Raw genomic sequence first — 15,912 nt, 5'->3', positions numbered from 1 at the left:
GCCGAATACGAAACCTTGGTCAAGCCAGCCGCCGTCTGATTTCTGTTGCGCCTAAAGCAGTGTTATTATGGTAAGGACGAGGTGCGAGTGAGCCGAATGTCCTGAAAGATACATACGCGTTTTTTTGTTATGCTAGTGAACACAAAAACATACAACAGAAATATAATATTACTAATAACAATAATGATAATAGTAGTATAATTATAATTAATAATTTGTTATTAATGCAAAGTCTGTCTATGTGTGGCCCTGCGATGGACTGGCGACCTGTCCAGGGTGTACCCCGCCTTTCGCTCAATGTCAGCTGGGATAGGCTCTAGCCCCCCCGCGACCCTGTACACAGGATAAGCGGTTGACGATGGATGGATGGATTAATGCAAATACAAAATGTACCTTTTCTTTTGTTATTTGTGAACATAATTTATATGAAATTTTACTTTTCCCCAGCGTAATTCCTCAGCAGTTAGTTCAGCGTTGTCATGGCTTCTCCTTCCTAGTGTCCTCTACTATCACTGGTACAAATATCATAAGGCTTTACTATACCACCTATGAGATATTGCACTCTAAAAAACCCAACAGTAAAATGTAAACATGTTAACATTTTCTGTTAACTTTGACCTTTCACCAAAACAGTTCCTTAATAGGTGACACCACCTATTTCATATCTTCTACTTCCTAGTGTCTTCTACTATTACTGGTACATATATCATAACATTTTACTGTACCAACTGTGAGAAATGACACTATAAAAACCCTCCATCAGCGAAAATAAACACCTAGGTGACATCACGGTTTTCATATCTTCTCCTTCCTAGTGTTCCCTAGTATCATTGGTACAAATATTATAAGGTTTTACTGTACCAACTGTGAGATATTGGTGTGGTGGTGTCACCTATTAAGGAAATGTTTTGGTCAAAGTTCACAGCTATGTTAAGTGTCTATTTAGTTTTCACTGTTGGAGGGGTTTTTAGAATGTAATTTCTCCAATTTGGTACAGTAAAATGTTATGATATATGTACCAGTGATGGTAAAGGACACTAGGAAGGAGATGATATGACAAGGATGAGGTCACCTATTAAGAAACTGTTTTGGTCCAAGGTCAAAGTTCACAGAAATTATAATTGTCTGTTGAATTTTCGCTGTTGGAGGGATTTTTAGAGTGCAATATCTCATAGGTGGTAAAGTAAAACCGTATGATATTTGTACCAGTGATAGTAGAGGACACTAGTAAGGAGATGCCATGACAATGCTGAACTAACTGCTGAGCAATTACGCTGGTGAAAGGTCAAATTTCATATAAATTATGTTCACAAAATAACAAAGAAAAGGTAGTTTTTGCATTTGCATCAATAACAAATGATAATAAATTATACTAATATTATCATTATTGTTATTAGTAATATTATTATATTTATGTTGTATGTATTTGTGTTCATATAATCACTAAGAGCATCAACGCGTATGTATCTTTCAGGATCTTCGGCTCACTCGCGCCTCGTCCTTACCATAATAACGCTGCTTTAGCCGCAACAGAAATCAGACGGCGGCTGACCTGACCATGGGTTTTGCGTTCGGCGGCTCGCGTTATCGCAGTGCCGCTATTCTCTGAATCAAATAGCTTTTCAGTAACGAAGCTCTTTTATTGACCGAGTAGCGTGGTAGCTTCCACACACGCTACATTTTCCCAAGCATGTCTGAAGAATCACAAAGTGACGCCACCGCCACACACGGACCTGTATATGCGCAGCTGGCAGAAGCGCTTCCGTGTGACGGTGACATCACGTACCGATCGTTGTGCTGATGTCTGCGACTTTGCTGCAGGGGAATAAAGACACGCGCGATTTAATTTACTTTCTATTGTGATAGTTATTGTAACACCTCTTGTGAGAAGGATCAGGGTCCAGCCTGGACAGCTCTTCCTCTAGTGAGGAGGAAACTTTGATATGTAGCGGCAGAAACCTATTTCCATGAAATGAGATCTCTCTCTGTCAGTTCAATTCAATTCAATTCAAATTAGCTTTATTGGCATGAATGTATAACAACAATATAGCCAAAGCATCATACAAACTACATAAGAACAATCAACCCCATACATTTCATTAAACAAGTAGCATAAAGTAATTAAAGCGTATGTGTGTTTGTGTGTAATGTGTGTGTTAGAAAAATTAAAATATATTAAAAATGATAATAAAATAACTAAATAAAACAGTAAGCATGCGTGTGTGTGTTAAAAAAATTCAAATATATTAAGATTTTACATTAAATAAATAAATAAGTTCTCTTTCTGGCCTATTGCCATGAATGTTTAGGTTGCAATGTTGCCAAAGCACAAATTCACATATATAAACAATAACAAATATAGAATGAATTAATAATGTGATAATTAAGTTACTTTATATATACAACAATGGTTCTAGGTTTGTTGCATGAGGAAATACATTTAGCTGCAATGATATGGCAGAAAGTAGGAGAGTTTCTGTGTGTCTGATTTAGCTCTTTCTCTCTCTCACAAACACACACTTTTGGAGCAGGTAGTCTTTCTTCTATTGCTACTGTGGAATGAAGTTAGTTCAATATAAACTAGGCCTTTACTCTGTGTGTGTGTGTGTGTGTGTGTGTGTATATATATGACCTAAAAAAAAAAATAGCTTTGATGTAACTAAGCTACGTTTGCCACGTGTCTGAAGCTTAGCTTGCTACATTTCACTAGGGGGTAACTTCTGTGTAGTGAAGCTTCATTAAATGCAGAGTAGCTAGTAGCATTTTCCAAGTAGCTTGCCCAACACTGAATACTAGTGGTAAAATAAAATAGATATAGCCAATGAAACAGGTGTGAATTATCCCCCTATAACCTGTCAGAATAGCTTGAATTCATTTAGGCTATATTGCTCAACTCTCTAATTACATTTCTAAATTGGTACATCTTTCTACCCAGAGAAACACACAAGAAAAGAGTTTATTTCATGCGTTCATACTGTGGTGTGAGCAGAGAGAAGAGTTGCTCTTAGTCACACTTCAGCCGCATCGTAAAATTATATCACCATCTGATTGCACCCATTCCCATAACCTCCAGTCAGGAATGCCATTGAACCAGATCAGAATAAACTAAATCAAGGAGTAGAGACTGGAAAGAAAAACTCAAAGAAAAGTGGACATGAAAGATGAAAGGACGGGGAGCAGAGTGAGAATGAAGGAGGGATGAAGAGAGCAGACCAAAGGTGAAACTGGTTTTCACACTGAATGCACCAAATATTCTTTGGGAACTTTGATACTTTTTTTCATAGCTGAGGGTCTGTTGCCAGAAAGGCTCTTAGAGAAAAGGTTCAGGCTCCATAATCCCCTTCTGCCTGAAATATTAAGTGAAAAAAGAACAAGGGAGGCACAGTTAATTGTACTGCACACTGGCATTAAACTGACATGTTGCCTGACCAGTTTCAACCAGATATTGGGCCTGTGGAGGACAGTGTGAATCTGAGGGAGGGGGGGAGTGGATTACAGAGTGGCTATGGTACACTGTTAACACTAGTGACTGATCCTAGAATCAATATTGTTGCTGAATTTCTCAAGTTATTCAATACATTTATTGACACATTTCCAGTTTCTGGACCACAAATTCCACTGGGTTAGAAAAGTAGCTGTGGCTCTTAAAACGTAAGGTCAAGGCTTTGTAATATTGACATGGAAAAGTTAATTTGATCATCTACCCTCCTTTTCAAGTTGCAGTGGTAATGACACCAGAGGCTGGAATTCACTAAAATCTCCACCCTGACACACTAATCTCATTATGTGATCTATTTGATAACTAATCTATGTACAATATCAAAGCTGATAATTCAGCATCTCAGCCCTCATGTGCTCTGACTGAGATAGCACATAGAAAGTCTGCTAGAGAAAATTATTTGGATCTGTTCTTACCTAAATAATTCCTATATCTAAGCTGTCTAAAATCCTAGATTTACCAGTATACTCTCAAGTGTACGTGTTTCTGGAGGTTAATAATGTCTTCCAGCCACAGCAATCAGGGTTAATACTTGATAAAAAAAGAAACAGTGTGCTGCACTCTGCTAATCTGTCTAAAGTTTTTGATACTGTTTAGCAAAACATTTGATTAGATACGTTGCACATGGCAGGTTTAACTCATAACTTGCTGCCAGAACCCAGAACTGTTCTTGCAGATGTTTTGAAATCAAGCCTCTACAATGATGATGGTGCCCCAAATATTCACTGTATATAGCAATAAATGTAATATTTCTTCACCAACTCCAATTATTCTCCACTCTTATGCGATTGTTAGCTTTTAATAGCTCTGCCACAAATCAATAACATGTAAAACCACACATAAAAGCTTGAAAGCCAACGGTCTATGTGACAGAAAACCATGTGGCATAAACACATGTGCAGTGGTACCAGCTGTTTGATATTCCTCATAATTTGGCTTCCAAAATATCAAACAAAGGTTTGGTCTTTCTGTATGTGTAATGTGCCATCTCAATATTTATTGTCAAGATGACATTATTATGAGCATAGTCCCATCATGACATATTTATCACTTCTGGCCTAGCTGCAGATCTCACATTACTTATCCAGAGCCCATTAGTAAATACACACTCACAAATTTCTCAGCAGTTTTACATAAGCTGACCTGATATTCTGACATTTTAAAGTATCTTTTCTCTGGCACTTTTGTGACACCTGAGAAACAGCAGCCTGCTGTTCTATTCCGTAAGAGGCCTGACAGGTGGTAACATACAGAGCCACCCTGCAGTCTGGATAAATGTCTCTTGGTTCAGCCATCTAGCTCCATAAAGCTGCAGAGGTGAAAGGCCACTTTAGCACCCAGCATGGCCACCCTGAGCCTCCAGTCCAGATTCCTGCTTGGATTAGTTCAGGTTGCTGGCTTCAGCAGCAAGAGAGAACACTGCAACATGATAGCAAAACACAGGATACACTTTAGTTGTATCAGAACGCTCAACAAGTCTTTGGACAAAGATGTACTCATGTCACTCTTAGGACGGCGTGTATATTTTGATTCTGGTGAATTTGAAGCAGGCATATGTGTGAATAACGGAAGCCTAATGTGTTGCGTAAGCTGTCATCCTAGGCCTGTTCTCCTCCCACCACAGGTTACTGTGCCCACAAAGGTTTACCATGTTAAATGATCCTGGAATGATTAATTTGTGGAAAACACTGTGGAAAACACTTCTCTGGTCTTCAGCCAGTTAGAACTGGTTAAAACCAATGTAGACTAGGAAATGAAGGTTAGACAATGGCACAGAATCAAGAGTCAAAGGAGCTGTTGTCTGTAAGAGGCTTATCACATGATGTATTTGTGTTACAATAGATTAACATCCATGGATAACAGATTCTGTATTTCAGTGTTGCAAAATACACTTTTAGTAATGTTGTTGTGATTTGTTATTAATATGGAATCCAAATATGAAACATATTGGTAACCACATATTTACAGCAAGTAGTGTATGTATACTGTATATTGTAGCATTAAAACAGAAACTGAAAAGCTTCTTACTTACCAAATGGCAAAATCCAAGTAACCTGTCTCTATCCAAACTGTTGTATTCGTTGTCTTTTTCTACACTAACATTACTTTCCGTGGGATTTGCACTGGCTCATGGAGTTTTATCTTATTTGATGTGGTTTTGTTTAGCTGTTGAATAAAATCATAATTAGCTTTAGTCATTTGATTGTTAATAGTTTTTGTCAAGCTTTTAGTCAACAAAAACTTAACAGTGGACTACGGTTGTCTATCCCAAACTCCTTGAGCTTGTCATTCATTGCTCACCTGTCCACTTAATTTTAACAACTCTTTTGTTGTTTGACTCTCCACACAGCAATTGCAGCAGCTTTTAAGACTGTACTTGGCACAGCAGTTCTTTGAGCAACAAGGCTGACATGCTGTCATGCTGTTTAGATGGTTTAACATTTACTGTGCTTGCCATCTCATTTGGGAGAATTAGCATGCTACCATTTGCAACAACAAAACATACAACTATGGTTGATGGAAATGTTATTAGTTTTGCAAGTATATGGTCATCATCATAAGTAACGGTCCAAAATATTGTTTTTTTTTTTGACCCGATGGTAGAGCTACAGATGAAAGATCAGGGGGATCAAACTTTTTATAATTCATGCTCTAGGGATCATGGAAGTTTGTACCAAATTTCATAGTTGTCCAGCCATTTCATTCTGAATCAAATGTCAATCTCATGGTGACACTAAGGCAAAACATCAGGGGATCACCAAAGAAATTAGGATGCATGATCTAGGAACTATAAATGTTGAGATATTTCACTGAATACATGAACACACTGTCCTGCTGATGGCCCTAGAGGAAAAGTCAAATTTCATGGCAATCTATCATTTCAGTCAAACATTACTTAGCCTTAGGATTACCAGTGTAGAGGACCCAGAGACCTCAGTTTAACATGAGAAACGCATAGTTTCGCCATTATGCTGAAGGTTAAACTCTTCAGTTGCCTCTATGGACATGCAGCACATCACTAAATGTAATGAACAGGGATTCCTCCTTAAGCAATATTAACATTTTTGCCTTCCAAGACAGGGTGTGAGCTTTGACGGTGCATTTTTATTTAAGGCACAAACATTTTACATCAACTACTGTAGGGGTTTGGTGGTACCTCATGATTTCCACAAGGAAACATTCCAGTGAAGCTAAATACAAAAAAAAGATCAAAATCGGAACCTGTGCAATCTGTCAAATTCCGCATGTGCATCACATCGCAGTCTCCTGCCAGAAAGAAAGAAATGATCACGACGAACAGACTGATTGTTACTTGCAACAGTTCTGAAGTCCACAAAGCGTACTTAGGTTAAACTCATTCTCACATAACAAATGAGAAGCAAATGCTATCCGTAAAAACTGACAATTAAAAACAGAAGTTGTCATCTCAAGAGCTTTAATCATACATAGAAATTTAGTTCAACAGTACCATTCATTTAGAATGTTTTAGCAGTATGTATATTTAGTGTAAAGAGCATTATGTTTTTTTTTCCTTTTTCTGATGAGGAATATCCACAAGGATGATAGAAGCTTTCAGAAATACACCAGGGAGAGATGAGTGAGACAGAAGAGCAGAGAAGAGACTGAGTACATGACTAAGTTGTTAATACCTCAGACTACATTTTTACACCTCAAAAGGCGACATTTATCTGTGGTTTATGTACCAGTGTCCATCCTTGATGCTTTTTTTTCCTTTTTCCTTTTAACTGAAGAGCAGCAAAGGCTTGAATACTTTCAGAAACTAAAATAACTCTGGCGCAAGCTCTGTATGATCAATGCCCTATAATGGAGAAACTCCTAGCAGTCTTGACACTTCTTGTTGACCTAATCAAAGCTGTGTTGAGCTCGGACACTTCATCAGCGACAAAGGGGGTAGGGTGAGTGGACATTACTGCAATCGAGTGTCATATTATAGGCATGAAAATAATCGACCACATCAATCTATCACTTTATCAATTTTTCTAGCCATACATCCATCCACTGATCCAAACATCCAACCTAATCAGAAAACACCACCATGAAACATACTGTATGTGCTGTTTGTGCTATCTTAGAAGCGTCACAACAACAATTCCAACCAGCTAAAGTCCCAAGCGAAGAAAAAAAAAAATCATAACATGTACAAGACAGAAGGTGGAACAGATAATTGGCCTACAAATCCCAAAAGCAATTAATTTTCAGTCCATCCATTCCTTTTAAGAGTAAAGTAACGCCACGTGTGGATTTGGCAGGCGGCTAGCTTCATTAAGGGTTAGCCGCCATCTTGTTTCTTCCCTCTCTTAAACATTTGAAGCTGCTTCTTTTGTGGAGTTGGTAAAGAGTAAGAAACTTGACTTCCAGAGCTGGTAATGATGGAAGCTGCTGTTGCGGTAGCGTCGTGGCATTCAGTGAGCGCGCTCACGCGCAAAGACAGAGACTGTGTGTTGCATTAAGGCTGGGAGGGAGGCTGCTGTGCTGCTGCTGCGTGCTGCGACATAGCTGCCGGGGAGGACATGGACTGGACCATGGGCTGAGCTGGTGGGGGTAGCGGAGGCTGAGCCTGCTGCGCCCCTGAGTGCGTGTTGGGGGAAGGTGGGGGTGTTGGACGTTTGAATTTGTCTGGGCTGGTGCTTCTTCTTGGGGAGGGCCTCTGTTTGAGAGAGAGAGAGAGCAAACAAACATGACTCATCTTCTTCATACAACTGCATTCTAAACGGTTTGTGGCAAACTTAGGTGTTTGGAGAAACTTAGTCCAAATCAGCAGCATGTGAAGACACTCATATTTTTACATTTATACAGCTAGTTAAACTGTACTTCCAGGGTTACAAACCACTGAAAGAAAAAGATTAAGGGTTGAGGTTACTTGTCTCTATCATGTTTCCCTCTCTGAGCTATTGGTCATAATCTGACAACTGCATTTCCAGTCAGAGGAATGGAAAGAGAAAAGAAAAAAGGGTTTCAGGGAAAAATGAATCGGTCTGAGGTTGTCAGCCCACCCTGGTTTTTCTCCAGGGTGGGCTGATGTGGCCTGTACCATCCTCTGGCATCAAGAGTAAATGAATGGATGTAGAATACCAGAAAGGGAGAAAACAAGAGACTGAGGTATACAATAGCATGGAACAGTGGAACAAAAGTGCATTGAAAGGGATTAAAGCATAAAACAGAATTACTCAATCAGTTAATAAATTTTTTTCAGCTGCCTGTACATACGTACACCATTATGTTTTGAACTTGGACCTTATGGATGCTGCTATTGCCAGGGCGTTTGGCCAAAGACTTTCAAAACTGGCTACTGTAAAATGAAAACAAGGCGGCTGATCACACTGAAGTTGTCAGCTAAATCTGGTGTTACTCTAGAACTGTTCCCCAAAATGCCACAACTTCATAACCGTGAGATAGTCCCTAATAAGTCATATAGCTTTATCATGTATAGATTTGAATATGAAATATAAAAGTCAGTTAGAGTAATTTGTGCAAACGAAAATAACTACACACAGTTCTACTGGTAGGGATATGCAAAAGGTTTGGAAATTAGTCAGAGGTGACTCACAGTTTCAGTCAACACTCAAGTCACCGTGATCTGAATAGCATCCACATGTATCCAAGTGGCATCCAATGACAATGAGTGGCTGAGACAGAGACATTTTATAATTTGGGAGTAATGAGAAGGTATAGAAGAGCCGGGTTTTAAATCGCATTGTCAACCTAGCTTAAAAGCAACTTACCGCCCTCTGACTAAAAGCACTAAAGCATGTTCCCTGAAGAGCAATTTTCTCCAAATCAAAACTAGCCAATACATCTGGTACACCCACTGCAGACAATATTTGGGCTAGCCGTTGGTGAAAGTATATTCTCACCTTGGTGTTATCTGGGAGTGGAAAAATCACTAACAGGGTGGCACCCTGACATTAAAATCCAAAACAAAAATCTCATTGATTTATGCCTTTTTACTTTTTGTTTACATAAATAAACACATTTAAATTGTAGCAGCTAAATTTTTGACTGGATCGCCTAACTTTGAAACTAAACACCTGTGAGACAATTTGCCAGGTCACTTACCGCTACAGCGTGAGAGGAGCTTCCATGGACGTGCAGGGCGGGGGTATTGTAGTGGGAGATGGCAGCTCTGGACAGTGTTGCTGGAGGAGTGAAGCCAACTGTGTGGCTGCCATATGAAAGACCTGTGACAGAGACAGAAAGACATGTAGAGAAAGTTGCACATACTATATGTACTTTTGTTCATTCAGTCATACTTTTCAATTCTGGTTGTTGAGACTCAAAGCACTGCCATCTCTCTACTTAACACTACATTCTGAATTACTTAAAGACCTAGAATGATAGGTGAATGCAATTTGTACCTGGCCAACAGAACAGGAAAACCAGCAGTGCGCTGGCCCCTGAGGTCTGTCTTATCATTGTGCAAACATTTAAGGTGTAATCTGATATCATGCCGAATCACACTAAACATGACTGAATGGGCCTTGAATGGTTCTATTTTCCTCTGCAATAAATTGGACTATTGGCTTAGCCTAGATGCTAGTGCGATATGTGAGATGGGGGGGTTTTGGTTCACCACAAAATGCCATTCAATAGTACAAATGTACACATTTATGTAGTTTTCCCTCATTAGGTATTTTTCGTACAGTTCTCTTACCGACACGCTCAGTCACTCAATATTAACCTGCTTTTTTGCCAATGTCAAACTTTTTATTATTAACTGGAGTATATTTGTTTGTTGTGAATCCTTTTTCAAAGAATTTCTTTAAGATAACAAACTGCTGACTCCACTTAATTACTGAATTGTTATTCAATCACTTTTGTTCATAAATGTGAACCAGAAAACTGAAATTGTTATGAAAGCATGGCAACTTTTTATGATCCGACTTCCACAGAAGCAAGGACTGCAGAGGCTAGCAGGTATATTATAAAAGAGAGAAAGACGTGGATTTTATTGGACAGAGAGTGAGGGAACATTTTTTTTCCACTGGAGATTTATTTATGGTTTCACTGACCTTTGAGACTTAATCATGAATGTCAATGAATGTTTGTTCCAGATTTGACAAACGACATAATGGATTTTAATGTTATGCTGGGTTATAAATATGAAGCTTGACTTCCGGCAACAAGTCATAGGAACTCATATCAAAGGTGCTTTTTAATTTTCTGTTCCATTTTCATTTATGCATTATATCTTGTTGACTGCTGTATCACCTGAATAATGGCCACATTAAATGCACCTACCAGGTGATATGGGTCTGCTGGAGCTGGGGGAGGGGGTGTAGGGGATGGGACTGGACACAGTCCTTGCTCTCAAGCCCTGTGCAGACATCTCATTGAAGTACCTGAGTGGATAAGATGACCAGTTTATGAAAATTCAGTACTTTTCCAGTCCAAAAAACATAGTTTTTAAGGAATTGAAGACATGGCAGCTATGTGTAACATAAAAGAGGATAGTTAGTGATAAACCTTTAACATGTAATGTGAAAAGCTCCTTTATGGCTACGTACAGTTGGTGTCTAAAAGTGCTTAATTTAGCCTAACTGCTAAGTGAGGCTGCTGCACCCTTAAAGTTTTCAAGTCTCAGCTGGCAGCTGAGAGTGATCAAAGAAGAATTCAGTGTATGCATAGGTTTTTCTGGATTTTTCATTCAAGGATGATGCTGGTGTTTTTGCATGCTTTACGGCCTCTTACCACTGTTGAGGGAGACCCCATGCAGAAACTTGGAAGCTGGTTTAAGCCTTAATAGAATAAAGCATGCAAAGCCACTAGTATGACTCTTTAGAATTTTTATGTTAATTACTTTTCAAATGCAATCTCTACAAAATGATCCTATTAAACTAAACTATTAAACTCCTGCTAATTTTGATGGTTGCCCGCGTTAACGCTGGTATCTGAGCTAATCTTGGCAACTACTGGTGTGTGCTGAGGTGACACAAAAGAGTAGGCATGTCTTTTTCATCTTTCCTTTTGTTCCTTCATCCTTTCATTCCCACATGCTCCCTTCATCCAATCAACAATGTTGGTAGTGTAATTGGCCAATGGAGCGAAATGCCACTCTGCAATACAAGCCACACCACTTTAACTATATTTACAGTCCCTCTCATCAACCTCACTCGACTTGCTGACACACCAGTGTTAAGTTACTGTGGCCTTGTTGATAATGTGTCCTATCGTCCTCTACCTTTCATCGTCCATCTCCAGACTGGATTCACTCTCTGACAGTTGTCTGCACAGGGCCTCCCTGCGCTCCATTTCTCTCTGAAGCTTTCTTTGCAGACGGATGTTTTCCTCCCTCATGTGTCGTTCCTCCTCGATGTACTGTGCACGCTTCTCTGTGTCTGAGAGGGGACACACAGAACAAATTACATAAGTTATACTACTCAAGCTCACATTCTGGCCATTGTATAACAACAACTGCATTATTACGCAGCATTTCAAAATTGTTGAACCTGTAAAAAGCTCCAATTGAAAAAGGCTTTATCTAAAAACTGTGCAGATGTAACATGCTACCCTCCAAAGAACCCCAAGAGCAACTAAGTTTGTTTGTGCTGTCCAGAGTATTCTTTTCAAATTTCTGTTTCAAAGTGAAAGTGGGTCAATGGCGATCGATATACACAGTCGATTCTTTTTCAGTAGCAATACTGTCTTACTTCTCGACTTCTCAGAACATGTATTAAAGGTTGGGCGGACAGCTCCCTCCAGTGGCAAAAACAAAGTATAGACACTCATGTTTTGAAATCTGGGAGTGGGTAGTTTGGCGTTATCATGTGCGCATATCATTTTACAGGCTTTCAGAGACCAAATCAAATATTACCCTGCCTTACATTTTTATGACAATATGAAAATAAGCATTCATCCAAAAGCCTGTGATCTACAAATAAATGTCTAGGATATAATGTCATTGCCATGTCACAAGTAACAATATAAATAATACTAATAAAAAAAAACATTTCTGGTTCTTTGTAACTTAAATTAAAAGGTAAAATTTTGTAAGAGGCAGCAGCCAGAGTCTGGCTGCATTTCACGTATTATGCTTGGGGCATATGGTAAGATTACATACAGTTGTTGGTTTTGAAAACTCCTTCCTGGTATGCACCAGGTATATATACACAGGTATAGTGCATTAGCGTCAGAGTGCACCCAGGTAGGTAGGTATGTATGTAGACAGACAGGCAGGTAGGCCAAATGAAATGATTGGCTTATTACAGTCCTGCGTCAGCCACGGATACTGAATGTTTGAGTCAAAGCATTTAAATTAATGATGGTCATTGTGATGTAAAGAGAATTTCAAAAAATGCTTCTGAAATAAACTTCTACACATCCAAAAGGTCTCACACACAGTTAACTGTTTGGAGTAAAGCAGCTCCATCAGGGCTAAAATAAATTATTTCAGAAGCTTAAAATTACTGACAGCAGTCAGTCTCATCATCAAAATAAATTGTTAAACACTCATACATCAACACAAAATAAAGAAATCACCTGAAAAGCTTGCATTGTTTGACATAAATTAAAAGTCAATATAGCCTACAGGAATTACAGGGGGAGTGAAATGTTTGTACACGTATGGGTCTCTAAATCTGAGAATCAGGTGGGTGGCACATGTATGATTTATGCGTACATGCACATTGATGACAGAGTGGAGCCACACATGACTAGTGCGTACACAGTATGGTATAGTACTTGGTGCCACAATTATGGTACATTATCTGTGCCTCTGATTTCTAGGTCATACTTTCTACAGATAGACTGGACAGTGTTTCCCCTATATTCATCAATGACCGCTGCTACTATAATTTCCCACAATCATTAAATTATACGCTACTAATGTTTTCACTCGCACCAGCGACCACAATAACACAAGACGCTTGACTAGCTTTCTCTCCGCGTTCTTCAAAAAACATCTATGTGAAAAGTGCTGTTATAAGAGCGGCGTAACTCCTGTGAGGAATAGGGAGGTGTGAAGCAAGTGTTTGATTGTCCGAGCGGCAGAAAGTGACGGTGAATGTGAGCGGAGGAAATTATTCTGCCAGTAAATGTATGTGTCGATTACAGTGTGTCAGCTTCTCAAGACCAAGAAAAGTCTTGTTTGTTGTTTCTCCAACTGCTGTAAAAGTGCAGCTGATTAGCGCTAGCAAACGTCTCCCCCTCCGTTCAGACTGCACAGCTGAGCAGGAAAGCTGACAGTAGCCTACGTATTTTGGCTCTATGTAACTTGACATCCTACAAATGTAGCTAATGTTAAGTATAGACAACATTACAAGCATAGACTAAACTGGTGTAGCCAACAGCGCTGTCCTGTAAACATCGTGTACATCCTAATAGTTAGCCTAGTTAACTATTTTTCAGTTTTCATACTGGTTGTTAGGAAAAGAAAAGATGGTGGTTACAGTGGAAAAGCTGTGATTAGTAAAGCAAGTTAGTTATTTTAAACTAATGAAGAGACGTTTCTTTTGGATTTTATTGTGTAAATGAAATACTTGGTAATTAAGGAAGGTGGTTCTCATGTTGCCTGTTTTTCATATACATTTTTACAGATAAATGTCAAAAGCTGTAAATTGAGACACAAAAGGCAACATGAACACTTCTATCTATAATGATTATGAGGTCATATTAACAGGGTTTCCCTGCCATTATAAGGCTTAGGAGGTGAGGCCCAAAATGGCTTGGGTACTGTGCCATGAAGGTACAATCACTGTGGAGAGGGGATGGAAACTAAAACTAAATAACTTTTCCAAAATCAAAATGTTATCGTCCCTAGTCCCTCCCCAGACATTTATTATCTGCTCTAACTTTTCCAACTATTTGTTCACAGATATGGTTAAAATGATGGTTCCAAATAATGCAAAATTACATATAATTGTCATTGGTAAAAGAAAAACTTTTTTGGGCGAGGACCCCCATACCACCCCCATCACCACCAAATATGTGCAGGGCAGAGGTTTTATATTCAGACTTTCAGTATGCACACAAAAAAATTTTTTTGCTTCACCTCCGCTGCTACAACTCCATCCTAGGGGAAACACTGCTGGAGGTCTAGCTTGATATGTTGGTAACAGTCCATCCTCATGTTGCAAGAGATCAACAGCCTTTATACTCTTAAGTATCTTTAGGTGTAATGTAACCTGCGGGAGGTAATGAGGATGTAAACTGTGTCAGACAAGGCCAGAAAGTGTCCTGTTCTGTCTGGTCTATGAAAGATAACCCATGCCTCGGTGTACAGTGAATACGCTCCTCAGTGTTTATCAGAGGATCAGTTTTACCAATTGCATCCTTAATCAACACTTGGGAGCATCTGCCCATTCAGAGCGCTCCATTGGAATCACGTGACAAGTTGAGAGGTCACTTACGCTGCAGCTCAGTGGTGCGCAGGCTTTTCTTAAGCCTTTCCACCTCGTTCTTCAGGAAGCGGATATGCCGCATCATGTTCTCTGGTGAGTCTATCTCCATGGAAACATCTCTTGGGGATGGAGGAGCAGATACGGGTTGGTCCAACTTCTCCTGAAGGATTCTTGTTTAGAAAACAAAAACAACAAAACACCATTACAATCAACAGAAATGATGGGCATGAGATAAGCTTTTTAAAATAACACCTAAAACTAGGGGATCTCAAATAGATAAGTCTGGACAAAAGCCAATTAGTCGAATATAAGACAATTTACTTGATTCTCAAAAACCAAAAACCTTCTGAAGCCTTTCTTCATTTGCTGCATCTTCAGATTGAAAATCGCTCTGATTTAAAATGACTGCCTTCAGTAGTTAATTATTAAACCTTCAATTCACCTTCGCCTTGTAATAAACAATTTAAAACATTACCCTGAAAATGTGCAATCTAAACCAGAAAGCTACAGTTAGTCCATCATTTTATCATTAGTGAAGCTGTGCCACCTGGTTTTGGTGACTGGCATTTTAACTTTTAAGGACACCGAGACTATTTTACACGCCTTCATCTCATCACGCCTGGATTATTGTAACAGCCTTTTCACCTGTTTAACCCAAAAATCTATTGATCGACTCCAGACTGTCCAGAACTCAGCTGCCAGGCTTTTAACCAGAACAAAGAAATATGACCACATTACTCCTATTTTAGCTTCATTACACTGGCTCCCAGTATGTTTTAGAATTGACTTTAAAATTCTATTGATAACTTTTAAAGCTCTTCATGGCCTCTCGCCTTGTTATATTTCTGACCTTTTAGTCCCATTCACACCAGCACGTACCTTGAGATCCTCGGGCAGAGGTCTGTTGTCTATTCCAGAGTCTCGACTGAAAACTAAAGGGGACAGAGTGTTTGCTGTCAGGGCCCCGAGGCTCTGGAACAGCCTGCCCGAGGAAATCAGGTCGGCTGAGTCAGTGAACTCTTTTAAGTCCCTTCTTAAAACATACTTTTATAGGAG

General features: G+C 39.3%; 1 protein-coding gene across 1 annotated transcript in view; it reads right to left on the bottom strand.

Moving 5' to 3' along the window:
* Window positions 1–6,584: 6,584 nt before the first annotated feature.
* Window positions 6,585–15,912, bottom strand: part of LOC123984149 (coiled-coil domain-containing protein 6-like) — a 14,563-nt gene continuing 5,235 nt past the window's right edge. Inside the window, exons 5-9 of the mRNA XM_046070872.1 lie at window positions 14,866–15,026; window positions 11,700–11,856; window positions 10,760–10,860; window positions 9,578–9,699; window positions 6,585–8,168 (exon numbers count right to left, since the gene is read on the bottom strand). Coding sequence (XP_045926828.1) covers window positions 7,968–8,168; window positions 9,578–9,699; window positions 10,760–10,860; window positions 11,700–11,856; window positions 14,866–15,026 — 742 coding nt within the window. The 3' untranslated portion in view covers window positions 6,585–7,967. The remainder of the gene's footprint in view (window positions 8,169–9,577; window positions 9,700–10,759; window positions 10,861–11,699; window positions 11,857–14,865; window positions 15,027–15,912) is intronic.

This window comes from Micropterus dolomieu, linkage group LG15 (assembly GCF_021292245.1).
Source record: "Micropterus dolomieu isolate WLL.071019.BEF.003 ecotype Adirondacks linkage group LG15, ASM2129224v1, whole genome shotgun sequence".
NCBI lineage: Eukaryota > Metazoa > Chordata > Actinopteri > Centrarchiformes > Centrarchidae > Micropterus > Micropterus dolomieu.
Note: the sequence above shows the minus strand (reverse complement) of the source record. Positions and strands in the feature narration are given on the sequence as shown.